The sequence below is a fragment of the Oncorhynchus keta genome, chromosome 28 (assembly GCF_023373465.1).
Source record: "Oncorhynchus keta strain PuntledgeMale-10-30-2019 chromosome 28, Oket_V2, whole genome shotgun sequence".
NCBI lineage: Eukaryota > Metazoa > Chordata > Actinopteri > Salmoniformes > Salmonidae > Oncorhynchus > Oncorhynchus keta.
This window is the reverse complement of record NC_068448.1, coordinates 25,483,958-25,510,407: the sequence shown is the minus strand read 5'-3', so window position 1 is coordinate 25,510,407 and position 26,450 is coordinate 25,483,958. Positions and strand designations below refer to the sequence as shown.

Below are 26,450 nucleotides of genomic sequence, written 5' to 3'. Positions count from 1 at the left end.
TGGCTGTGAATAATATTGTGTAGCTTGGTGCTACAACTTGTTGTCCACAGTGTAAATGTTGCTTTGACAGATCTGGTTGACTAAATTAATAAAACATTAATTAAAATGTTGTAGTAGAGATAAAGACAGAGATAGAGAGATATGTAAATGATCTCAAACAAAGATTGACCTCTTGTCAGTCCTCACCATCCACCATACCATGACAATTCTCGATTTGCATAAAGCCATTTCAACCATGAAATTCAAGCTGAAATGCAATCCATTCAGACTTAGCTACTATAGCTTGGGTGGAAAAAATGTCCCGCTCATTGGCCTATAGTACCTACTATCATGTTTCTTGTTATATCTGTGAAGAATTATCTTGCCCTATGCGAAGCATTGATTTGAGAGTCCTTAAACAGCTTTATGACACTGCTAGTATAATTATTATTTTTCTGACTGAGTTTGTTTTGTTACAGAAGAAGAGAGAGATGTGAATTTTCAGAGGAAGAGAGAGGTGAATTTTCAGAAGAACAGAGAGATGTGCATTTTCAGAGGAAGAGAGAGATGTGAATTTTCAGAAGAGAGAGATGTGAATTTTCAGAGGAAGAGAGAGATGTGAATTTTCAGAAGAGAGAGATGTGCATTTTCAGAGGAAGAGAGAGATGTGCATTTCCAGAGGAAGAGAGATGTGCATTTTCAGAGGAAGAGAGAGATGTGAATTTTCAGAGGAAGAGAGATGTGAATTTTCAGAAGAAGAGAGAGATGTGCATTTTCAGAGGAAGAGAGATATGTGCATTTCCAGAGGAAGAGAGAGATGTGCATTTCCAGAGGAAGAGAGAGATGTGCATGTCCAGAGGAAGAGAGAGGTGCATTTTCAGAGGAAGATAGAGATGTGCATTTCCAGAGGAAGAGAGAGATGTGCATTTCCAGAGGAAGAGAGAGATGTGCATTTCCAGAGGAAGAGAGAGATGTGCATTTCCAGAGGAAGAGAGAGATGTGCATTTCCAGAGGAAGAGATAGATGTGCATTTCCAGAGGAAGAGAGAGATGTGCATTTCCAGAGGAAGAGAGAGATGTGCATTTCCAGAGGAAGAGAGAGATGTGCATTTCCAGAGGAAGAGAGAGATGTGAATTTCCGCCTGTGTCCTCCACAGACTTTTGTCCCTTCGTGGAACTTTTCACTTGTACTGCAATGTACTGGACTTGAGGATTCTTCCTTTCTATTTTGCTTGCTTTATTTTGCTGCAGTGTCAGCTAAGCAATGTCAGTGACCTACACGCACTCTTGGTTTGTTCCTCATATTTACAGTTGGTAAATATATTGTATTGGGTTGTGCCATGCCTGCGTGGGAGCATCTACAGTATAGGTCACTCCTGTGACCTTGGGGCCCTTACAACCTCTCTCCTGTTTGCTGGTTGGTGAGGAGGTTTTCAGCCATGTTTCTGCTTTATTCTCCTCCCATCTCTATTATTCCCACATCAATCCCTAACTGTTCAGGGGCACAGCCTTTTCACAGGTCAATTAATTTTAATCATAGTGTGTCAATTTAATCTTGGTTCAAACCGCTAGACGGACACTTAGTGAAAATCTCATTAACCTTCCAATTTCCAATATCCTCACTTCATTAGTATTGCAAAGCAATGACTCAGTCATTTCAGGTGGTATAAACAAACTCTGCCATTTTTAAATGTAGAAGCTTCCAAATGCAGTCAACAGTTTTACAATATTTCATATTTAAATTCTCTACCCACATAGGACATAACCATACCTGAATGCAGTCAGAGACGCTGACCGTGTTAACAAACCATGTAATATAATTAACATATTTTATACATGCTTTTGATATATTGTGGAAAAGAAGAGGACATCAGCATATTGAGTTAAGATCACATCTAGGCTCCTTCTCTCCTCCCTGCCTGTCGGTTTGAGATGGCTTAGGCAGTCATAGATGAGGATCTCATCTCACCTTCTGCCCTTGCCCCTCTCCTTAGTCCCTTCCTGGGTTCAGAGCATGTTCACCTGTACAGTGTAAATATAAGGACATACATGCTAGATAAGACAAAACCTAGGTTTTGTTTGTTGTATCATGTATTGTATGTCCTAAGAACACATGCTCTCGCTCCCTCCATATGCCTGTGGAGAGCTAATGAGATGCAGGCGCATTTGCATTCGGGCCATGCACTCTTCAATGCCCCATGGCGGCAGGCAGCAAACCACAGTGGTCTGGTTACCATGGTCCTTACCTCCTCAGCATTCTGATAGGGTCTACAATTGTCAACATTTGATTTCATGCCGCCAGGATCGTGCTCTCAGAGGAGGGGAGATCTTTCCTTGGCTCGCATCAACAAAGACGACACCTTGCAGGAATAATGTTGACTTTGTCAGAGAGAGAACAGGATGTGACTCTTTGTAGCTGTGTTTATATTCACCCGAGACCAATTTAAAATAATATAAAATGTCACTAATGCCTTAAAAAGCCATTAAAAAACGAGAGGTGTTACTACAGACCCAGGTTCATTCCCGAGCTGTGCCACAACCGGCCGTGGCCAGGAATCACATAGGACAGCACACAATTGGCCCAGCGTTGTCCGGGTTAGGGGAGCGTTTGACCGAGGGGGCTTCACTTGGCTCCTCGTGCCCTAGCGACTCCTTGTGGCAGGCCAGGTGCCTGCAGGGTGACCCCGGTCGCCAGATGAACAGTGTTTGCTCCGACAAATTGGTGCGGCTGGCTTCTGGGTTAAGCTGGTGGGTGTTAAGGAGCGTGGTTAGACGGGTCATGTTTTTTAGGATGCATGACTCCACCTTTGCCTCTCCTGAGCCCGTTGGGGAGTTGCAGCAATGAGACAAGATCGAAATTGGGGGGAAAAAGGGCAGGTCATTTTTTGAAATGGTCATGTGAAATGTGATAACTAGGTCTATAGTATCCTTAATTAGCATTCAAAGAGTGAATCCATTCTTCTCTAGCCAATCTTCTGAATCATGCTTCTAACGTCAGTACAGTAGCTTATCCTTCGGAGGGGGGAGGGGCAGGTACCTTAAACAAATACACATGCTGGCAAGTTTCTGAGTGACAGAGAGAGCTTTGCATAGGCACTTTGTTGCGTTTTTTTGTTGGACTAGAAAGAAATAGCCTGGAATGTAAAATAACATTAATAACTGGTTCCCATGCTTTTAAAATAACGGTTCTGTACGGATCACTTTCTGTATGGAATATGGATCACTTTCTGTATGGAATATGGATCACTTTCTGTATGGAATATGGATCACTTTCTGTATGGAATATGGATTACTTTCATTACCGGTCCCGTTTCTGTTCCTTGAAAATGTTTATTATTTTCCGGTTTTATTCCCTGAACCGGATCCAACCCCTGATTAGAAGTGAAGGTTCAGCTTTTTAACAGCATGTTACAGTACGTATATGTACAGTGGCAAGAAAAAGTATGTGAACCCTTTGGAATTACCTGGATTTATGCATAAATTGGTCATAAAATTTGATCTGATCTTCATCTAAGTCACAACAGTAGACCAACAGTCTGCTTAAACGAACAATACACAAAACATTATGCATGTCTTTATTTCATGTTCCAGAGATTTCTGTAAGTCTTTAGCTGACACTCTAGGATTCTTCTTAACCACATTGAGCATTCTGCGCTGTGCTCTTGAAGTCATCTTCGCAGGACGGACATTCCTAGGGAGAGTAGCAACAGTGCTGAACTTTCACCATTTATAGACAATTTTTCTTACCGTGAACCGATGAACATAAAGGCTTTTGGAGATACTTTTGTAACCCTTTCCAGCTTTATGCAAGTCAACAATTCTTAATCTTAGGTCTTCTGAGATCTCTTTTGATCGAGGCGTGGTTCACATCAGGCAATGCTTCTTGTGAATGGCAAACTCAAATTTTGTGAGTGTTTTTTATAGGGCAAGGCAGCTCTAACCAACATCTTCAATCTGGTCTCATTGATTGGACTCCAGGTTAACTGACTCCTGACTCCAATTAACTTTTTCCAACCTACACTGTGAATGTTTAAATTATGTATTAAATATAGATAAGAATAATACAATAATTTGTGTGTTATTAGTTTAAGCACACTATGTTTGTCTGCTGTTGTCACTTTTATGACCAATTTATGCAGAAATCCAGGTAATTCCAAAGGGTTCACATACTTTTTCTTGCCACTGTATCTGTCTATCAAATGCTATAGCGAGGTATGCATGTTCTTGTTTTTAGGGGCAATAATGGATTCAGAGACCACCTCTCATGTCTGGCCACATCTCATGTCTGGCACTGGTTTGGATTCTTCAAGTGTAAATTATTCATAGAAAATATAGAAGCTTATGGAAATTAGATTTATCAGCATCACTTGTGGCTGAAATTACCCCACAGCAAGAGTGGAGGTGATAGACACAGCAAGGATTTGCCAGAAACTGAAGTGTGTGTGTGTCTGTGCTAAAGGATCTGAGATCGTTTTATCCTCTGGTTTTTCTAAACTGTAGGAAAAGCATCTCAGTGCTATTGGCTTCACTACAGACCCTGGTTCGATTCCAGGCTGTGATTCACAACCGGCCGTAATTGGGGGTCCCATAGGGCGGTGCACAATTCGCCCAGCATCGTCCGGGTTAGGGTTTGGCCGGGGTAGGCTGTCATTGTAAATAAGAATTTGTTCTTAACTGACTTGCCTAGTTCAATAAAGGATAAATAAAAACAAATAAAAGTCTGTGCAGGTCTCTGTGTCTGTGACTTTGTGTGTGTGTATGCAGATTTGTTGCCCCAAGCACAGCACCTGGTCCTCTAGCCATCCTCCAAAGCACAGTCTCTCTCTCTCTTAACCTAAATCCAATGACATGGTGAAATGTTTTGTTGATTTCACATTAGTTGACAACTCAACCAAATGTAAATCAAAACTAAACATTTAACTGATGCCTGTACCCAGTGGGTTCCTATTCATCCATGTTCTTGAAAAACAAATGGCCTGTATGTATGGAAAGTTTAACTTATTTAAATTAGCTGAGCTAATTTGTTTTCAAAATTGTCAACGATGTACAGTATATGGGTTTAAAATGTAGGTTTATTTCAGCCTTTCTGTAACAATCGAGTTAAGTGATTGCTACATTCATAGCCTCCAAAATAGAATTGTTTATATTCAGACAAACCCTCTATCCCTAAACACCCCACTCAACCATTCCTCCTCCTGTATGTTTACAGTCAGTGGTGGAAAGCACTCAGCTGTCATACTTGAATAAAAGTAAAGATACATAATAGAAAAAGACTCAAGTACAAGTGAAAGTCACCCAGTAAAATACTACTTGAGTAAAAGTCTAAAAATATTTGGTTTTAAATATACTTAAGAACACAAAAAAAAATGGAATGGCTAAAATATACTTCAGTATCAAAAGTAGTAGAAGTATAAATCATTTCAAATTCCTTATATTAAGAAAACCAGACAGCCCAATTTTCTTATTTTATTATTGACGGATAGCTTGGAGCATACAGCAACACTCAGACATGATTTAAAAACAAACCTTTTGTGTTTAGTGAGTCTGCAAGATCAGAGGCAGTAGGGATGTTCACTTGATAAGTGCGTGAATTGGACCATTTTCCTGTCAAACTGTAACAAGTACTTTTGGGTGTCAGGGAAAATGTATGGAGTAAAAAGTACAGATTTTTCTTTAGGAATGTAGTGAAGTAAAAGTAAAAGTTGGCAAAAATATAACTATTAAAGTAAAGTACAGACACCCCCAAAAAACTACTTAAGTAAAAAATACTTTAAAGTACTACTTAAGTACTTTACACCACTGTTTACAGTATAACCAGTGGTGTAAACTACTTAAGTAAAAGTAAGTAAAGTAAAGTAAAAGTACTATTTAAGTAGTTTTTGGGGGGTATCTGTACTTTACTTTAATATGTATATTTTTGCCAACTTTTACTTCACTACATTCCTAAAGAAAGCAATGTACTCTTTACTCCATACATTTTCCCTGACACCAAAAAGTACTCATTACATTTCGACAGGAAAATGATCCAATTCACGCACTTATCAAGAGAACATCCCTGGTCATCCCTACTGCCTCTGATCTGACGGACTCACTAAACACAAATGCTTTGTTGGTAAATTATGTCTTAGTGTTGGAGTGTGCCCCTGACTATCCGTCAATATATATATATTTTATGATGTCATCTGGTTTGCTTAATATAAGGAATTTTAAATGGTTTATACTTTATACTTTTGATACATTTGAGCAATTCCACTTACTTTTGATACTTAAGTATATTCTAAAACCAAATACTTTTGGACTTTTACTCAAGTAGTGTTTTACTGGGTGACTTTCACTTTTACTTGAGTCATTTTCTATTACGGTATCTTTACTTTTACTCAAGTATGACAATTGAGTGCTTTTTACACAACTGAGTATAACTGGCAAACCTATTTCCCCACAAATTCTAGTCATCATATTTTGTATTGAGTGATTAAGTATCAGTGATACCCTGTAATATACAGTACACTACATGACCAAAAGTATGTGGACACCTGATCATCGAACTTCTCATTCCAAAATCATGGGCATTAATATGGAGTTGGTCCCCCCTTTGCTGCTATAACAGCCTCCACTATTCTGAAAAGGCTTTCCACTAGATGTTGGAACATTTCTGCGTGGACTTTCTTCCATTCAGCCACAAGAGCATGAGTGAGGTTGGCCACTGATGTTTGGCGATAAAGCCTGGCTCGCAGTCGGCGTTCCAATTCATCCCAAATGTGTTCGATGGGGTTGAGGTCAGGGCTCTGTGCAGGCCAGTCAAGTTCTTCCATACTGATCTCGACAAACCATTTCTGTATGGATATCACTTTGTGCAAGGAGGCATTGTCATGCTGACACAGGAAAGGGCCTTCCCCGAACTGTTGCCACGAAGTTAGAAACACAGAATCATCTAGAATGTCATTGTATGCTGTAGCGTTAAGATTTCCCTTCACTGGAACTAAGGGGTCTAGCCTGAACCATGAAAAACAGCCCCACACCATTATTCCTCCTCCACCAATCTTTACAGTTCACACTGTATTGGGGCAGGTAGCGTCCTCCTGGCATCTGCCAAACCTAGATTCGGACTGCCAAATGGTGAAGCGTGATTCATCACTACAGAGAACACATTTCCACTGCTCCAGACTCCAATGGCAGAGATCTTTACACCACTCCAGCCAACGCTTGGCATTGCGCATGTGGATCTTAAGCTTGTGTGCAACTGCTCAGCCATGGAAATTCATTTCATGAAGCTCCCGACGAACAGTTATTGTGCTGACATTGCTTGCAGAGACAGTTTGGAACTCTGTAGTGAGTGGTGCAACTGAGGACAGGGGATTTGTTACACACTACGCACTTCAGCGGTCCAGTTATGTGAGCTTGTGTGGCCTACCACTTCGTGGCTGAGCCGTTGTTGCTCCAAGACGTTTCCACTCTACAATAACAGCACTTACAGTTGAAAGGGGCAGCCCTAGCAGGGCAGAAACTTTAATAACTGACCTGTTAGAAAGGTGGCACCCTATGACGGTGCCATGTTGAAAGTCACTGAGCTCTTCAGTAAGGCCATTCTACTGCCAATGTTTGTCTATGGAGATTGCATGGCGGTGTGCTCGATGTGATACGAAGACAGGTGTGGCTGAAATAGCCAAATCCACTTTTTTAAAGGGGTTTCCACCTACTTTTGTATATATAGTGTATGTGAATCGGTTGTCAGTAGTTAACACAGCCATAAAGTCATAAACCCTGCTTATTTCTAAAATGTCTTGTTCTAAAATCTGATTTTAAACCTAACCTTAACCCTATCCTGAAACATACTGATAACCTTAGGCCTAATCGTATCCTTAAATTACAGGATTAAAAAGCACATTTTGCCCCCCATATTTTTTTTAAACGATTATTACCCATTTTGACTTTGTGGTTGTGTTATCTAGTGGGAACCATTTGACTCCTCAATTGACACACCCTGACAGCTGTCACACACTTACAGGTATAGGCCTGAAACAATTGAACGTAAATTGTTTTTGGGGGGGGGGATAGCATGCAAGAGGAAGGTGGACATACATTGTATTTGGAAGGTATTCAGACCCTTTGACTTTTTTCCACATTTTGTTACGTTACAGCGTTATTCTAAAATTGACTAAATCGTTTTTTTCCCTCGTCAACCTACACATAATACCCCATAATGGCATTTTTTTGTATTTAGACCCTTTAGTCAGTACTTTGTTGAAGCACCTTTGGAAGCGATTACAACCTTGACTCTTCTTGGGTATGACACTACAAGCTTGGCACACCTGTACTTGGGAAGTTTCTCCCATTCTTCTCTGCAGATCCTCTCAAGCTCTGTCAGGTTGGATGGGGAGCATCGCTGCAAAGTTATTTTCAAGTCTCTCAAGATATGTTCGATTGGGTTCAAGTCCGGGCTCTGGCTGGGCCACTCAAGAACATTCAGAGACTTGTCCCAAAGCCACTCCTGTGTTGTCTTGGCTGTGTGTTTAGGGTCGTTGTCCTGTTGGAAGGTGAACCTTTGCCCCAGTCGGAGGTCCTGAGCGCTCTGGAACAAGTTTTCATCAAGAATCTCTCCTTTCATCTTTGCCTCGATCCTGGCAAGACTCTCAGTCCCTGCCTCTGATAAACATTCCCATAGAATGATGCTGCCACCACCATGCTTCACTGTAGGGATCAAATCAAATCAAATCCAATTTATTTATATAGCCCTTCGTACATCAGCTGATATCTCAAAGTGCTGTACAGAAACCCAGCCTAAAACCCCAAACAGCAAGCAATGCAGGTGTAGAAGCACGGTGGCTAGGAAAAACTCCCTAGAAAGGCCAAAACCTAGGAAGAAACCTAGAGAGGAACCAGGCTATGTGGGGTGGTGCCAGGTTTCCTCCAGACATGACGCTTGGCATTCAGGCCAAATAGTTCAATCTTGGTTTCATTAGACCAGAGAATCTTGTTTCTCATGGTCTGAGAGTTCTTTAGGGTCCTTTTGGCAAACTCCCAGCGGGCTGTGATGTGCCTTTTACTGAGGAGTGGCTTCCGTCTGGCCACTCTACCATAAAGGCCTGATTGGTGGAGTGCTGCAGAGATGGTTGTCCTTCTGGAAGGTGCTCCCATATCCACAGAGAAACTCTGGAGCTCTGTCAGAGTGACCAACAGGTTTTTGTTCACCTCCCTGACCAAGGCCCTTCTCCCCCAATTGCTCAGTTTGGCCAGGTGGCCAGCTCTAGGAAGATTCTTGGTGGTTCCAAACTTCTTCCATTTAAGAATGGGGACCTTCAATGCTGCAGACATTTTTTGGTACCCTTCCCAAGATCTGTGCCTCAACACAATCCTGTCTAGGAGCTCTACGAACAATTCCTTCAACCTCATGGCTTGGTTTTTGCTCTGACATGCACTTTCGACTGTGGGACCTTAGACAGGCGTGTGCATTTCCAAATAATGTCCAATCAATTGAATTTACCACATATGAACTCCAATCAAGTTGTAGAAACATCACAAGGATAATCAATGGAAACGGGATGCACCTGAGCTCAATTTGAGTCTCGTAGCACAGGGTCTGAATACTTATTGAAATAAGGTATTTCTGTTTTTTATTTTTTATAAATTTGCAAAAATTACTAAAAATGTTTTTTTCCTTTGTCATTATGGAGTATTGTGTGTAAATTTACATTTAAGACATTTTAGAATAAGGCTGTAACGTAATAAAATGTGGAAAAAGTTAAGGGGTCTGAATACTTTCCGAATGCAATGTATCTCAGGGTGAATTGTGCAATTTGTGGTTGCACCATTTGACTGTGGAGTCAAACAATGCTTTGTAGTTGACTAATTCAGGCCACCAGATCACCCTGATGTTAAATAATGGAGTCACAGTGTGGATTCGGGTGCACTCAGTGTAGCTGCTCTGCTGTGATGCAATCACTGGTGACCTCTGCGGATTAGGTTAATCAGATCTCACAGCTTGTGTGAAATGATATTGTTCCGTTTGGAAGGATGGATCATTCAGTGGAACTTATTCTATGGAAATGATCCAGCGGCACAGCCCAAATACATTGGGGGGAAGAGATGTTATTAACACAGCCAGAAGACTCCGCATAAAAAGGCCCAACATCTTCAGGGATCATGGTACAAGTTAATCATTCTGTTGAACAGGGGATATTAATGGTGGCTTTGTGGTTCAGCAGGAGGAAACAAGAGTAGATTGATTTCAAGGTTTTCTTTTATATTCGTTTTTTGCCAAATTGTCCTTTAAATTCATTGCTCACATGATGACTGTACGTACTGCAGCTGTAGATACAGGAAAAACCCTGTCCTCCTGTTTTATGTTTTACAGTACCTGACTTTCACGGACTCTGTCTCCTCAGGCCTGCACGCCTAATGGCACTGACAAGGTTCTACCGTTAGTATAATATCCCTACATACAGTAGGTCTATTTGTTTTTCACGTTTTGAGATCAATGTGTGTCATCTCTTTCTGCAGGACGATTTAGTGTGGGCACCTAAGGAGCTGAATATAAACTCAGTTTGAAGCAAACTACATACAGTTCTCGCTTTCCTTCTGTCAGGGGATCCCCTTTACAGTTGGTTGTTGATTAACATTGTTGTCAGAGCCGAGCCACTTTTCGGAATATGCTCCTGCTGTCACGCCTTGGTCTTAGTATTTTGTGTTTTCTTTAGTTATTTGGTCAGGCCAGGGTGTGACATGGGTTTATTGTGTTGTCGTATTGGGGTTTTAGTAGGCATTGGGATTGTGGCTGAATAGGGGTGTCTAGCATAGGCTATGGCTGCCTGAGGCGGTTCTCAATCAGAGTCAGGTGATTCTCGTTGTCTCTGATTGGGAACCATATTTAGGTAGCCTGGGTTTCACTGTGTGTTTTGTGGGTGATTGTTCCGGTCTCTGTGTTAGTTATTTCACCAGATAGGCTGTATAGGTTTCGTTTGTTGTTTTTGTATTTGTTCGTGTTTTTTCCTTATTAAAGATGTATCGAACTAACCACGCTGCATTTTGGTCCGACTCTCCTTCGACGGAAGAAAGCCGTTACACCTGCATGTTGATTTGAATGCCATAAGGACAAAATGGAGGAAACGGTAATCAGTAACCACATCACATGTGTATTAATATAATAGAGTGCAGTTAATATAATAATAATATATGCCATTTAGCAGACGCTTTTATCCAAAGCGACTTACAGTCATGTGTGCATACATTCTACGTATGGGTGGTCCCGGGAATCGAACCCACTACCCTGGCGTTACAAGCGCCATGCTCTACCAACTGTGCTACAGAAGGACCAGAAGGACCAGTTGTAGGCTTATACGGTTCCCTTGACCATCTTTAAGTTAAGGACCAGGTAAACTTCTTTAAAACAATAGTTGATGTTGTATCTGTGTATTAAAGATTAAACAAAGTTTTACCTGCAGTTAATCAAGTTATACATCTGGAGGTCGCAAGAGAGCAAATAATAGCACTGTATCAGGCCTTATTTTATTGCTTTAGGGGGGAGGTAATAGAAAAGCAGAACAGTTTTTTTTTTCAGAGAACCATAACAGTTTTTGCTAATTAGGTCTCTGGATAATGTATTTTCAGCCAAAGATTCATTTGACATATTTAATAGATGTCCCAATGGTTTCATTCAAAATATGTCTTGGGCCTGGTTTGTAATGCTGTACCATTCATCAACTGGGTTCGTTCTATAACTTCAAACCTTCACAGTAGATCTACAGTTCATCTCTCATGTCTTCGCAGGGAACTTTCACTCAAGCAAAGAATCCAGACAGACTAAAGTAATATAGACACGAAGCACGTTAAAATAACAAATTGTGCACTCCATGAAATAGAAATAGCTACATTTAATTTACAATTACCACACACACTGCTTACAGCAAAAAGGAGTAATTCTCAGTAGCCAACCATTTACAGTTGCCATGGTTATGAGAGATGTCACCTCCAGCAGTGTTTCTTAGAGACCTTATGGTATATTTTCCATGTGGAGTGTGAGTTAAGACAGATTTTAATTACATATATAGCAGGGAGACATTGCTGACCAGTTACAAGAGCCATTCACACTTTTCTCCTTTCCGACAAATGTTTATCAATACCCTGCTTTTATACATTAGGGTTATCTTCACTGGATTGGTAAGAACAAACATATTTTTCATCAATTACAGCACCATGAAGTGTGCATATTTCGCTTTGCCAAACTGCTTGTGCTTTCAATGTACAGTATATTAGGATTTTACTACCCCCGTCTCCTTCTCTTTTTCCCTGTGTTGCTGCAGCCTGGCCTCAGAGCCATAAGAAATACACTTTACATATTTCTGAGCACCTCCAAGACGTACGATACCTACAGTACTAATGGTCTATTTAAATGAGACAGAAACGAAAGTAGGGAGATTGGTCGAGGAGGATGGGTGGGCATAATCTGTGACAGTCTAGCAATCCAAATGTTGCATGTTCGAGTCGCGTCGGGGACAACTGTAGCATTGTAGTTAACCCTTCCCGTAACCCTTACTCTGAACTTAACCCAATTCACCTAACCTGCTACAGAAATTCACATAACCAAGGTAAATTCTCCTCTAATTATCATTTGGTGTCTCAGATAAAGACGTGCAATACTATCCTCCAAGACGTATGATAAGTTACATTATCCAATTCGTATGCTATTGTACAACCGGGTAAGAGGTATGATACTATACGTCCTCTAATTCGTATGATATTGTACAACCGGGTAAGAGGTATGATACTATACGTCCTCTAATTCGTATGATATTGTACGACCGCTATTCCATTTATAATCTAACATATACTAAATGGAGTGTCACACATTTACTTACAAAGAAATATAAATTGCCCTGAGATCAGGTTGGCAGTTGATGGGATCTCAAGCTTGACTGGTTTACAATGGCCTCCTGTTTGGATGTTGTTGCTACTGCACTACTGTCACAGATCGCTGGTCACAGTGAAGGGCGACAAGATGGAGGCCCCTGCCAGACAACACTCATAAATCCTGAATGACGCAGATTGAAAAGGTGATTTTCTGCTTGTCTCACATGCGGCCCTGAATCTTTATTTAGAATTTGTTGTAAACAGACACTGGTGGAGCATCTATAGAGGACTGTCAAGGCTGCACAGTGTGTGTATGCGTGTATGTGTATTTGTGTGTGTGTCGCATCATGCCATAATTGCTCTGTAATTATTTTATAATTAATAACCGTATTATGATTATGTAATTACAATGCTGTAAATTGCAGATACGGGCAGGAAACATATAATGAAAATCAATTGAATAAGTCCTGTAAAAGTGATCACCTGTATAATTACCATATAACATCTAAAGTCAATGTCACTCTATGGTATCTGTGCAAACTTGTTGCCTCTGAATCTATGGAGACCAACAACTAAGGCCATTAGAATCTATGGAAGAACTGGGAACACGGACACAGAGTCATGTTCATCGCAATCACCCAGAGAGGGTGCAAGATGGCCGATGGCGAGATGACGTGAGGCAGAAAGAAGGGCTAGATGTTCAAACTCTCACCGACATCTGTGAAATACAAGCCGAGTACACTTGATGAATGTGTACTGTGTCTTCCTGTCCTTCTTGGGCCCACACACATCGCAGCGCTTCTTCTTGTTGCTACCGGCTGCAATCCAGAATGATTAAAACACAGTTCAGGAATTTTACTAACATCTCTCTCACATATATGGTTACAGCAGGCCAAGGTAGGAGAGTCTGACACACATGCAACAACATCACTCACACTTACTTCTAGTATTGGAGTTGTTGGTTCTGTGGGTCGGGTGGATGGGGCACCAGTATCCTCCTCCTGAATCCTCCTCACGATGGCTGCAGAAGCTGGTGTCCTTGGGATATGTTGCTTCCCCTGGATTTGAGGTCTTACCAATGCCTTGCCCAGCTCCTCGAGAAAGAGCCGTCTCCTCTGGAGCTTACCTGTGTTCCCTAACTGGGTTCAACGCCTTCCAGATGAGAAACGCGTTGTACGGTGAGATGTCCAAGATGTTGAAGAATATCACAAGTGGCCAGTGCAGGGTTTTCCTTCTTTTGCAGCGGTAGCCAGTCACCAGCTTGTCTAAATTGTCCACCGCTCCTTTTGTGGCATTGTAATCCATTATGATTTCTGGTTTTTGATGTTCCTGGCCACAGATTCTCCCATCCCTATGCAGTGTACTCACGAGTACCACATTTTTTCCTTTCTTTGGCACGTAGGACACTAGGGACGTGTCGGCCGTGAACACAAACTTAGAGGAATTGATAAGCCTGTTCCGTGTATTTAATAGCTGAGGTGGGAGCTCTGGCTTGTTTTTTCGTACTCTTCCTACCATCATCAGCTTCCTCTGGAGGAGCTCCTGTCCCAGCTTGTGCAAAGTAAAAAAGTTATTGGATGTGATGTTGTGGCCACGGAGTCCCTGTGTCACATCCAGGACAACCTGCATCCTTTGGTTCTTCTCAGGTGCTCCTCCATCTGGCTTTCCCGTATACAATTGCAAGTTCCACGCATATGATGAAGCAGCATCACAGGCAGCCCAGATCTTGATTCCATATTTTGCTGGTTTAGACAGTACGTACTGCCTGAAGAGGCAGCACCCCCTAAATGGCATAAGCTGCTCCTTCAACAGTAACATTGGGCCCAGGGTTGTAAAAAAGGGAAAGGCGGTCTAACCACTTGTCCCACACTGACCTGATTGCAGCTAGCTGGTCTCTCTGCCGCCGAGCTGGTCTGGTGTCTCGGTTATCGAAGAGGATATTCCTGGAAATAATGTGGAGGTTTTCCAGAGACATTGTTGCACTGAAAAGTTCTCTGCCAGCTTCTGCATCCCACAGGGATTCTGTAGATTCCCCATTGGATCTGAAAACACAAGGGCAAGAACCCCAAAGTATGCATGTAAATGAGTTTGGCCCATCGTTCTCCAAAAACACACCTTCCCACCAAATTAGTGCAGTGCAGAATGATTTTTGGGATGGTGTCTGGGATGAACAGTTCAAAAGAAGACATTATGTTCTGCACATGAGTAACCCCCATCCGCGTTGACCCTGGTTGCATCCTTATCACATTGGCAGCCATGCCTGGTAGCTCATTCCTCTGCAAGACCATTCACATTTTTTTATATTTTTATTATTATTATTTTTTACATATTTCTCCTCCTGCAGGCTACTGATGAGCTGGTTACTGTCGAGCTGGTACTGGGGCAGGCTGAGGGTCAATCTCATCCTCTTCTTCCATCTCACTGTCAAACTCTGAACTGAAAGAGACATGATCCTCATATTTGGAAAATTCTTCATCTTCCAAAGTGGAAGACGCTCCTTCCACACCAGCTACTCTCTCTGCAGAAAATATTTCTAAGGCCCTCTGAGTAGAGATTATTTTTTCCACACTGATTGATTGTGGTAAGGAGCCACACATGCAAAGCTATTTATTTGTTGTCTCTCCCTCAATTTGCACCTAGCTGGAGTATGGGAAAATATTGACATGTTTACAATGTATTGAAAGAATGTATTGTAATAACATTGTGCAGGTTTGCACAAGACATTGTGTAGTTTCACACACTACAAAGGGTAAAGAGTGTGAGAAAAGCAGGAGACAGGCAGACAGGTTATTGGTGCTATGTTAAAACAGCAGGCCCAGGGAGGAGGAAGACAGAGTGAAGGCACACAGCAAAGTTGTTTTTCAAATTTTTACCTGTTTTCACCTACAGACACTTTTCCACATTTTTATTACCCTCGGGTCCAGTGGACCTGAACACCACAGTTGTAATATAAATGTGTAGGGGAATGCACAGTGTGCACTCAGTGAAAATGTGTTATTTTACATGTTCTACATAGAACATTTGCAAGGCCAATGAGTCTCAGTTTGAAAACATTATTAATTGTCAAATTTTTATTTTAGTAAAAATTGAAAATGGGTCCCACAGACCCGAACACCACACAAGGGTTAATGCCCATGATTTTGGAATGAGATGTTTGACAAGCAGATGTCCACATACTTTTGGTCATGTATTGTAGTTTAGCAAGCTGGCTAGTTAGTTAGATGAGTTGATAACGTTAGCTAACAGTCGCTAATCACAAACAGGACTCTTGGTGATGATAACTACACTGAACAAAAATATAAACAATATATAATGTGTTGGTCCCATGTTTCATGAACTGAAATAAAAGATCCCAGAAATGTTCCAAATGCAAAAAAAGCTTATTTCTCTCAAATGTTGTGCACAATCCATCCAACGGACAGGTGTGGCAGATCAAGAAGTTGATTTAAAAAAGCATGATCATTATACAGGTGCACCTCGTGCTGGGGACAATAAAAGGCCACTCTAAAATATGCAGTTTTGTCACACAACACAATGCCACAGATGTCTCAAGTTGAGGGAGTGTGCAATTGGCATGCCGACTGCATGAATGTCCACCAGAGCTGTTGCCAGAGAATTGAATGTTCATTTCTCTACCATAAGCCACCTCCAACATCATCACAACCGTAGACCATGTGTAACCACGCCACTCTAGGACCTCCACATCCAGCTTCTTCACCTGCGGGATCATCTGAGACCAGCCACCCGGACAGCTGATGAAACTGTGGGTTTGCACAACCGAAGAATTTCTGCACAAACTGTCAGAAACAGCCTCAGGGATGTTCATCTGCGTGCACATCGTCCTCACCAGGGTCTTGACCTGACTGCAGTTCTGTATCGTAACCAACTTCAGTGGGCATATACTCACCTTCTATGGCCACTGGCACGCTGGAGAAGTGTGATCTTCATGGATTAATTCCGGTTTCAACTGTACTGGCATATGGCAGACAGTGTGTAATGTGTCGTGAGGGCGAGCGGGTTTGCTGATGTCAACGATGTGAACTGAGTGCCCCATGGTGGCAGTGGGGTTGTGGTATGGGCAGGCATAAGCTACGGACAACGAACACAAATTGCATGGCAATTTGAATGCACAAAGATACCGTGACGAGATCCTGCGGCCCAGTGTCATGCCGTTCATCCACCGCCATCACCTCATGTTTCAGCATGATAGTGTACGGCCCCATGTCACAAGGATCTGTACACAATTCCTGGAAGCTGAACATGTCCCAGTTCATCCATGGCCTGCATACTCACCAGACATCAACCACCCGAGCCACTGCCTGTTCACCCCGCTATCATCCAGAAGGCGAGGTCAGTACATGTGCATCAAAGCTGGGACCGAGAGACTGAAAAACAGCTTCTATCTCAAGGCCATCAGACTGTTAAACAGCCACCACTAACATTGAGTGGCTGCTGCCAACACACTGACACTGACTCAACTCTAGCCACTTTAATAATGGGAATTGATGGGAAATGATGTAAATACATCACTAGCCACTTTAAACAATGCTACCTTATATAATGTTACAGTGCCTTGCGAAAGTATTCGGCCCCCTTGAACTTTGCGACCTTTTGCCACATTTCAGGCTTCAAACATAAAGATATAAAACTGTATTATTTTGTGAAGAATCAACAACAAGTGGGACACAATCATGAAGTGGAACGACATTTATTGGATATTTCAAACTTTTTTAACAAATCAAAAACTGAAATTGGGCGTCTATATCATCGACTGCATCCTTATGTAATACATGTATCACTAACCACTTTAACTATGCCACTTTGTTTACATACTCATCTCATATGTATATACTGTACTCGATACCATCTACTGTATCTTGCCTATGCTGCTCTGTACCATCACTCATTCATATATCCTTATGTACATATTCTTTATCCCCTTACACTGTGTATAAGACAGTAGTTTTGGAATTGTTAGTTCGATTACTTGTTGGTTATTACCGCATTGTCGGAACTAGAAGCACAAGCATTTCGCTACACTCGCATTAACATCTGCTAACCATGTGTATGTGACAAATAACATTTGATGTGATTTGCCATGTCACCCATTGAGCATGTTTGGGATGCACTGGATCAAAGTGCATGACAGCGTGTTCCAGTTCCTGCCAACATCCAGCAACTTCGCACTGCCATTGAAGAGGAGCAATATTCCACAGGTCACAATCAACAGCCTGATCAAGGAGATGTGTGGTGCTGTATGAAGCAAATGGTGGTCACACCAGATACTGACTGACTGGTTTTCTGATCCACGCCCCTACTTTTTAGGTATCTGTGACCAACTGATGCATAACTGTATTCCCAATCACCTGAAATACATACATTTGGGTCTAATGAATGTATTTCAATTGACTGATTTCCTTATATGAATTGTAACTAAAATCTTTGAAATTGTTGCATGCTGCGTTCATATTTTTGTTCAGTGTACTTTAACAGGCTAGGTTGGAGGATTATAGTCACATTAATGTTATGCAGCAATAACAAGCTAGCTTGTATACATCTACAAAGAACTTAGGTAGCTACACCAAAGACACAGCTCAAAGTGCATGGCAAAATATTAGTCTAACTGACATTTCTTACTATTATTTCTGCCGACCAAGACCACACTCCGAAAGCTTGAAAATACACAGCAGCCACTCAGAACGGTTTTGAGCGGCAACAAATCTGTCCAATTAGCTAATTCGCTTTCCATACACCAACTTCTGTTCAGCCTCCCACTTCTGTTGACACACCCACTTCCAGACACTCCTGTTTGCAGTTTCCCATGACTCCTCGGAATATCACGACAACGAAGTTCTTTGCGACAGATTTTTCTGTTTTGAGTTGATAGCGGAAAATTGCAAGACTAGCAAGTTAGCCTGTATTCTTTGTGGATAGCTGGAGCTTGCTAACTGTTGCCGATAACTTAACATTTAATGGTTTATTTTTCCACGTTTTGGATAACCTTTTATCATGGATGTAGGCGAGCTACTGAATTATCAGGTAACGTTCGTTAGTGAGACATATCCTTAGTGTTTGCTGCAATTGTTGACTAGCTTGCAAAATAAATGTTTAAGCCACCGCCATTGTCTTTGACCATAGCCACATTGGCTAGCGAACAGGCTAACATGATTGCTAGTTAGCTAATAAACCAAGTTTACTAGCTAAGTTAAGGATGTGACAGATGAAAAAGATGGCAAGTTAGTCTTGCTACTTTGCTAACTAACGTTAGCTAGCCAACTATTCTGTTGTAACTAGTTTGATAAACTCTTGCCTAGTTCAGCTGTATTAGCTAGCTAGGTAAAGCAGTGTCCCTCTCATGGAATATAATTTGAGCATCAAATATAAAAACTAACATTATGTTATAGGAATCAAGTACTATTTACATTTGACGATGAATGCATTTTAATTTTCTCTTCACTTAGATACATTGCAAAGCCATATGACCTTCCTGTTTTGATGTACCTGCTTAACATGTGTTAATGCTCATTGTAGCCTGACAGGGGGGCAAAACGTCTACGGGCTGGTGATGATGATGATGATGACCCCAGAAACAAAAAGGCTGGCAGAGAACTGGCCAGACACCTGGAGGGAGATGACAGTGAAGACCCGAGTGGTGATAGGAAGAGAATACTGGAGAAACTCATGGATGATGATGAGGACGCAGATGACCAAGAGGTGGGAAAAGCTTAAGTGACATGATAATATATGCATACATAGCTTAATGTGCTGATCTTGTTCCTAAAATACTTTTATGTTGTCTTGGTAACACTTTTCACTAAAGGGCACTCTTTTTTGTTGTAATTATACAGGGTGAACCAGTGGATGAGAGTTCAGTGAAGAAAATGATCTTGACCTTTGAAAAAAGGTCCTACAAGAACCAAGAGCTGAGGATAAAGTTCCCAGACACCCCAGGAAGGTAAGTTAATGAGAGGGAAGTGTTCCTCCTGAGTTCAGCTATACATTAAATATTATTGCTTAAGAAGTTATCAATCTATGGTAAGGGTAAATTGACTTGCTGCTTCAATAACATGACATTGCATTCAACAAGACAGGACTTATTTTCCATGTACAACATATTTTATTACTCCGCTGTCCAGGTTCATGGAAACAGAGCTGGATTTGAATGACATCATCCAGGAGATGCATGTCATAGCCACCATGCCTGATCTCTACCACCTGTTGGTAGAGCTCAATGCTGTCCATTCCCTACTGGGCTTACTCAGCCATGAGAACACAGATATCCTTTCCTTCAAAGATGGCTTACTAAGCATCCTTCACTCTTTAATTCAGTTAATGTACCTGTTATTCTATGCATTTGACTGAACCCAGGATAAACTGAAAAAATCCTTAGCCTTTCCTACATATAGCCATTGCAGTGGTTGATTTGTTACAAGAGCTGACAGACATCGACACACTTCATGAAAGTGAGGAGGGGGCTGAAGTACTCATAGACTCTTTGGTGAGTCCAGTTTGTTTGTATACAATCAATGCATGCATTTTGGTTCTGGCATTTTCTTATTTCTCATGCATCCACAACCATATTGATGCTGATTATAATGATCTCAATAGAAAAAGCACATTCAATCCCAGCTAATGGCCATAGTTAAAATAGTCTATTTTAGCCCTCCCTTTGCACTCACTTTGACAGCAGCAAAATCATTGGCCATTTTCTGGGAAAGGTTGAGTGCCCCGTCATAAAGTCTGCTGACATTTAAAAAGTCCATGGAGGCAAAGGTGAAATCGCTCTGGTCTTACACAACTTATAAATTAGCAGTGGAAATGAGGCATGAGCCTTTAATGTTGTCACACACGACACAGTATCCCGTAATCCTGTGATGACAACCTGTCTCTTTTTCTAACTAGCTGGAGGGACAGGTTGTGGCCCTTCTGGTGCAGAACATGGAGAGGCTGGATGAGCAGGTGAAGGAGGAAGCTGATGGAGTCTACAACACGTTAGGTAAGCCGCACTGCACAATGTGTACATGATTGGACAAAATATGGGGATTATTTATCTTCGTAAAATGCCATTTGGGCTCAGTACTTCTTGTGTTTTATGGCGTATATCAAGACAGCTCTCCAGGCTTGAATAAGTATTTTGTCTGCCTCCTGGTTGGGGCCTACAGGCTCATGTCCTCAGGATGGTGTCTGTTCAGTTGGAATTAGTGATAAAGGCTTCCTTCTCCTCCAGCAGGTCTCTCTTTCTGTGTGTCTCTCACTCATTGACTCTCTCTCTCCATCTCTCCCACTACTTCTCTCTCTCTCTCTCGCTCTTTTTTCCATTGGGGTTTTGCCGCCTTTCTGCTGAATGAGTGAGGTGTCTCAGATGGCTTTATAATGCAAATATTAGCAAAGGTATCTGAGACCTGTATACTTCTCAGGGGGTGCTGTCATAATTTGATAGTCCCATATTCACCTCTCTTCTCTCCATCAGCCATCATTGAGAATATGGCAGAGTTCAGGCCTGGCCTGTGCACAGAAGCAGCTCAGCAAGGACTCATGCAGTGGTTGCTAAAAAGAATCAAGGTCAGGCTATAACTGAAGATGACACATTCCATTGGTTATTGATGCCGTATGTAGTCTGCGTCAATATGTCTGGTTGAAATGTCTGTTATAGAACTATACCTACAGTATGGTGTATATAGGCTTTCAATTGCTCATGCTGTCACAGATTTTGTCATGTTATCACTGATTTTGCCCCTCTCTCTTTCAGGCAAAGATTCCTTTCGATGCTAACAAGCTGTACTGCAGTGAAGTCTTGGCTATCTTGCTTCAAAACAATGACAGTACGTTTCCAGCCCTTTTCTCTGTAGTTGCTGTACAATGTGATGAAAATGGTTTTCAACTAATGTAGTCAGCCGTAGAGGTGATTGTTGTGGCTGTGGACCAAAATAGTAGAGTATCATGACCGGTTAAAGTATACTATTTGTCTGAGTGGCTGGGTCTAGAAGACCTTGAAGTGCTGCAGGACGACAGACATGCACCATGTCCAGATCAGTAATGGACTGGGATACATTGATATTCTTTTTGAGTTCTATCTCATTTTCCTCTCTGTTCCCCTCTGAGTGAGTTTAGCTACCTGGGTTGGTTGTGCTGTGTTGCATATAGCAGCTCAAGAGCTGGATCGATTCATCTTCTCCCTTGGTTTTTATCACCATGTTTTTCAATGTTTATGCGCCATACTCCTTCAACAGTTTGTCTCTCTCTCCTTCCATTTCTCTATCTCTCTCCCTCTTTCTCCTTTCCACTCCCTGCATCCTCCTCTTCTATTTTTCCTCTCCTCCCACCTCTTCTCTCTCACTCTACTTCCAGGCACCAGGGAGCTCTTGGGGGAGCTGGATGGAATTGACGTGTTACTGCAGCAGCTCTCTGTAAGCCTGTCTTATCACATATTCTACTGCTTCTCCTAGGCTTGTGCAATATACCCTATACCGGAGTATTTTGAAGTACTGACTGTATGATTTTCAATACATTGTCCCCCCCCAAAAAGTATTATTATTTATAAAAATTGTATTAACAAAAATTCATATGAACATGTCACATGGTATGTTTGTTTTTCAAAGAGCACATGGAGTAAACGTAATGTGACAATCCAATGTTGAGCAGCACAAAAGAGCTAAACACAGCTAAACATATTATAACTCTATAAGTTAACGATCTTAGATGTGCCAAATACATTTTCTCCAGCTCAGTGTTCCAGCTATGCATTTGGTTTACTAACTTCAAATCAAAGTTAATTTCTCACGTGTGCCGAATACAACCGGTGAAGACGTCACTGTGAAATGCTTACTTACAGGCTCTAACCAATAGTGCTAGCTATAGGTGGCTAGCTTGCAAGATTAAGCTTCTTGGTTACAGCAGAGACAATCAAACTCCTCCTGGATTAAGTGTGAGTAGCCTTTTGAGATAGCTAGTTGTATAATTTCATGAGCTGTGTTGTCTGACATTGCATTTAGTTTATGTTCGCTTGTTAGCATTTAGCTAGCATCCGCAATATCTTCCTACATACAAAAAAAATGTTTGGTAGAAATAGTGCCGGTAATACCATATCCCCCGGTATGGTACAGGAACGTTATGGAAATCATGATACCGCCCAACCCTAGCTCCTCTCTCTCTGATTCATCCATGTCTCAAACTCACCTCACACTGTTGAAGTTTCAGCAGATCATAAGAACTGTACAGTCGCGGCCAAAAGTTTTGAGAATGACACAAATATTAATTTCCACAAAGTTTGCTGCTTCAATGTCTTTTTAGATATTTTTGTCAGATGTTCCTATGGAATGATGAAGTATAATTACAAGCATTTCATAAGTGTCAAATGCTTTTAATGACAATTACATGAAGTTGATGCAGAGAGTCAATATTTGCAGTGTTGACCCTTCTTTTTCAAGACCTCTGCAATCCGCCCTGGCATGCTATTAAATTACTTCTGGGCCACATCCTGAGTTGGAGTTTGTCAGAATTTGTGGGTTTTTGTTTGTCCACCCGCCTCTTGAGGATTGACTACAAGTTCTCATTGGGATTAAGGACTGGGGAGTTTCCTGGCCATGGACTCAAAATATCAATGTTTTTTCCCAGAGTCACTTAGTTATCACTTTTTCCTTATGGCAAGGTGCGCCATCATGCTAGAAAAGGCATTGTTCATCACCAAACTGTTCCTGGATGGTTGGGGGAAGTTGCTCTCAGAGGATTTGTTGGTGCCGTTCTTTATTCATGGCTGTGTTCTTAGGCAAAAAAATCCCTTGGCTGAGCAGCAACCCCACACATTAATGGTCTCAGGATGCTTTACTGTTAGCATGACACAGGACTGATGGTAGCACTCACCCTGTCTTCTCCGGACAAGCTTTTTTCTGGATGCCCCAAACAATCGGAAAGGGGATTCGTCAGAGAAAATGACTTTACCCCAGTCCTCAGCAGTCCAATCCCTGTACCTTTTGCAGAATATCAGTCTGTCCCTGATGTTTTTCATGGATAGAAGTGGCTTCTTTGCTGCCCTTCTTGATACCAGGCCATCCTCAAAGTCTTTGCCTCACTGTGTGTGCAGATGCACTCACACCTGCTTGCTGACATTCCTGAGCAAGCTCTGTACTGGTGGTGCCCCGATCCCGCAGCTGAATCAACTTTAGGAGACAGTCCTGGTGCTTGCTGGACTTTCTTGGGCGTCCTGAAGCCTTCTTCACAACAATTAAACCGCTCTCCTTGAAGTTCTTGATGATCCGATAAATGGTTGATTTAGGTGAAATCTTACTGGCAACAATATCCTTGCCTGTGAATCCCTTTTTATGCAAAGCAATGATGACGGCATGTGTTTCCTTGCAGGTAACCATAGTTGACAGAGGAAGATCAATGATTCCAAGCACCACTCTCCTTTTGAAGCTTCCAGTCTGTTGTTCGAACTCGATCAGCATGACAGAGTGATCCCCAGCCTTGTCCTCGTCAACACTCACACCTGTGTTAAAGAGAGAGTCACTGACATGATGTCAGCTGGTCCTTTTGTGGCAGGGCTGAAATGCAGTGGAAATGTTTTTGGGGGATTCAGTTAATTTGCATGGCAAAGAGGGACTTTGCAATTAATTGCAATTCATCTGATCACTCTTCATAACATTCTGGAGTATATGCAAATTGCCATCATACAAACTGAGGCAGCAGGCATTGAAAATTAATATTTGTGTCATTCTCAACTTTTGGCCACGACTGTATGTCCTCCGTATTCACATCATGCTGAGCGATTAGTGCTTTTTGAGGTCGCTTCGGGATTGGTTTGATTATTTAAAATATAATTGCAGTAAATGTATTATGAAATAATGACATAAAAATATATATTTTTGATATTTTTAATGGAAAAATAATGAACATCCAATTGCCAAAACATTGGGGGTAAAATCCACATTGAGGACATCAATAGAAATGCAGGAAATTCTTATGAAATAATGCACTATTTGAGTTGTGTATATTACTTAGTTTTTAATTGATGAGTTTATTTTTCATTCCTTAAAGGCATCATCTCATCTCTGCTCAGGCAGTAGCAGTCAGCCAGACAACGTTATCTCTGTGCTCCCCATACTGTACTGTCTTTAGTCATCCTATCTAGCTAAACTAGCCTGTCTAGAGGCGTCCGTTTGTGCACTTATTATGGCTATTTTGTGACGTTTTGGACTTCGGTAAGGGCGTTTTTGGCTGTTCGGGGACACATTTTTTTCCCCCTTGAGGAAAGCTGAAGTCGGTTGCCGAAGTCTACACCCCTTTTGTCGGTGATTGGTCAGTACGGATTCTTAATTATATTATAATTATTATCTAACTGCTTTGCTTTATCTTGGCCAGGTCGCAATTGTAAATGAGAACTTGTTCTCAACTTGCCTACCTGGTGAAATCAAATAAATAAAAAATAGTCGAGAAATATTGAACTAAAGTCTTTGTTAGACGTAAAATTGCGCAACTAAGATTTCCTCAGCAAACCACGTTAACATTTTTCTTGCCTTATTTGAGATTAATTCTGACTATTTTGAGGAAGTGTATACTGGCTACGGCGACTCAAAATGGACAAACAGCACTATTGCCGCTTTTTTCCATTTCAAAATCTTCAAGCGAAGAGGATTGTAAGGGAGGATGCGAGCACACTCGTTCTGTTCGCCACTCAGCAAGGCGTCAGCTGAACTAAAGCGGTCTAAAGCATGCCGACCGCTTAAGTATTCTGCAGAGCTGTCTGGTAAAATCATTTGACTAGTTCATCAAAGTACATACTTTCATGAACAGTCTCTATCCGTGTCTTTCGTTGTGTACATTCCTCTCTCGTGCAGTCTGTGGTCTGTGTTTATCTAACCTAACGTAGCAGGTGTAAAAGTATATCCATCTCTGTCCTAGCCGGAAAGAACAGGCGCAATGGATTTTGGTCATTGTGGTTAATTGCAACATTTATGCCCTGAACTTCTAGGAATATTTGCTTGATGAAAACTATAACTTCCTTCAGCCCAGCATCCCACAGATCTTGACTTAATTTCTCTCTAGAGACAGGGTGTGTTGGGCTCACAAAAACAGCCTTTTGGCTAATTATTATACTATTTGATATATTCAAGGCCTGTAGTAATAATGATGTCTGACGCAAATGAATAAGACTTAGAAGTGTAACTTGATTTTAGACAGATTTTCTGCTGTGCTTTGTAAGTCTCTTCACTCTGTTGGCGATGCTGGTTGCAAGCTTTTAGTGTGTCCTTAGTTCTCAGGGCACTACACAGCATTGCACCTAAAATGCATTTAGTTGAATACTGGTCTATGTGAGGTGTTTCATACACACCCCAAGATGATTTCCAGTTACACTGTTGAAACTCTCATCATTTAAACTGAATTTACCAGCATCACAGTTGATAGACAGAAGTGTGGGTGTCATTCCCCTTCAGGTATTCAAACGCCACAACCCAGCCACAGCGGAGGAGCAGGAGATGATGGAGAACCTGTTTGATGCCATGTGCTCCTGTCTGATGCTGGCTGCCAACCGGGATCGCTTCCTCAGGGGAGAGGGTCTGCAGCTCATGAACCTCATGCTTAGGTAAAGACCCAGATGTTTAACACCTCCTGAAGAAATGAGTCTCCACACAC

At 41.6% G+C, this 26,450-nt stretch overlaps 1 protein-coding gene and 1 pseudogene across 1 annotated transcript in view; one reads left to right on the top strand and one right to left on the bottom strand.

Annotated features, from left to right (window-relative positions):
• Positions 1–2,534: 2,534 nt before the first annotated feature.
• LOC127913022 (piggyBac transposable element-derived protein 4-like) lies at positions 2,535–16,769 on the bottom strand (annotated as a pseudogene).
• Positions 16,770–18,622: 1,853 nt separating this feature from the next.
• The window catches only part of LOC118360913 (beta-catenin-like protein 1), a 34,512-nt gene continuing 26,684 nt past the window's right edge, over positions 18,623–26,450 (top strand). The window contains exons 1-10 of the mRNA XM_052485203.1: positions 18,623–18,860; positions 19,353–19,535; positions 19,670–19,776; positions 19,958–20,101; positions 20,226–20,319; positions 20,724–20,817; positions 21,292–21,383; positions 21,571–21,643; positions 22,170–22,228; positions 26,252–26,400. Coding sequence (XP_052341163.1) covers positions 18,831–18,860; positions 19,353–19,535; positions 19,670–19,776; positions 19,958–20,101; positions 20,226–20,319; positions 20,724–20,817; positions 21,292–21,383; positions 21,571–21,643; positions 22,170–22,228; positions 26,252–26,400 — 1,025 coding nt within the window. The 5' untranslated portion in view covers positions 18,623–18,830. The remainder of the gene's footprint in view (positions 18,861–19,352; positions 19,536–19,669; positions 19,777–19,957; positions 20,102–20,225; positions 20,320–20,723; positions 20,818–21,291; positions 21,384–21,570; positions 21,644–22,169; positions 22,229–26,251; positions 26,401–26,450) is intronic.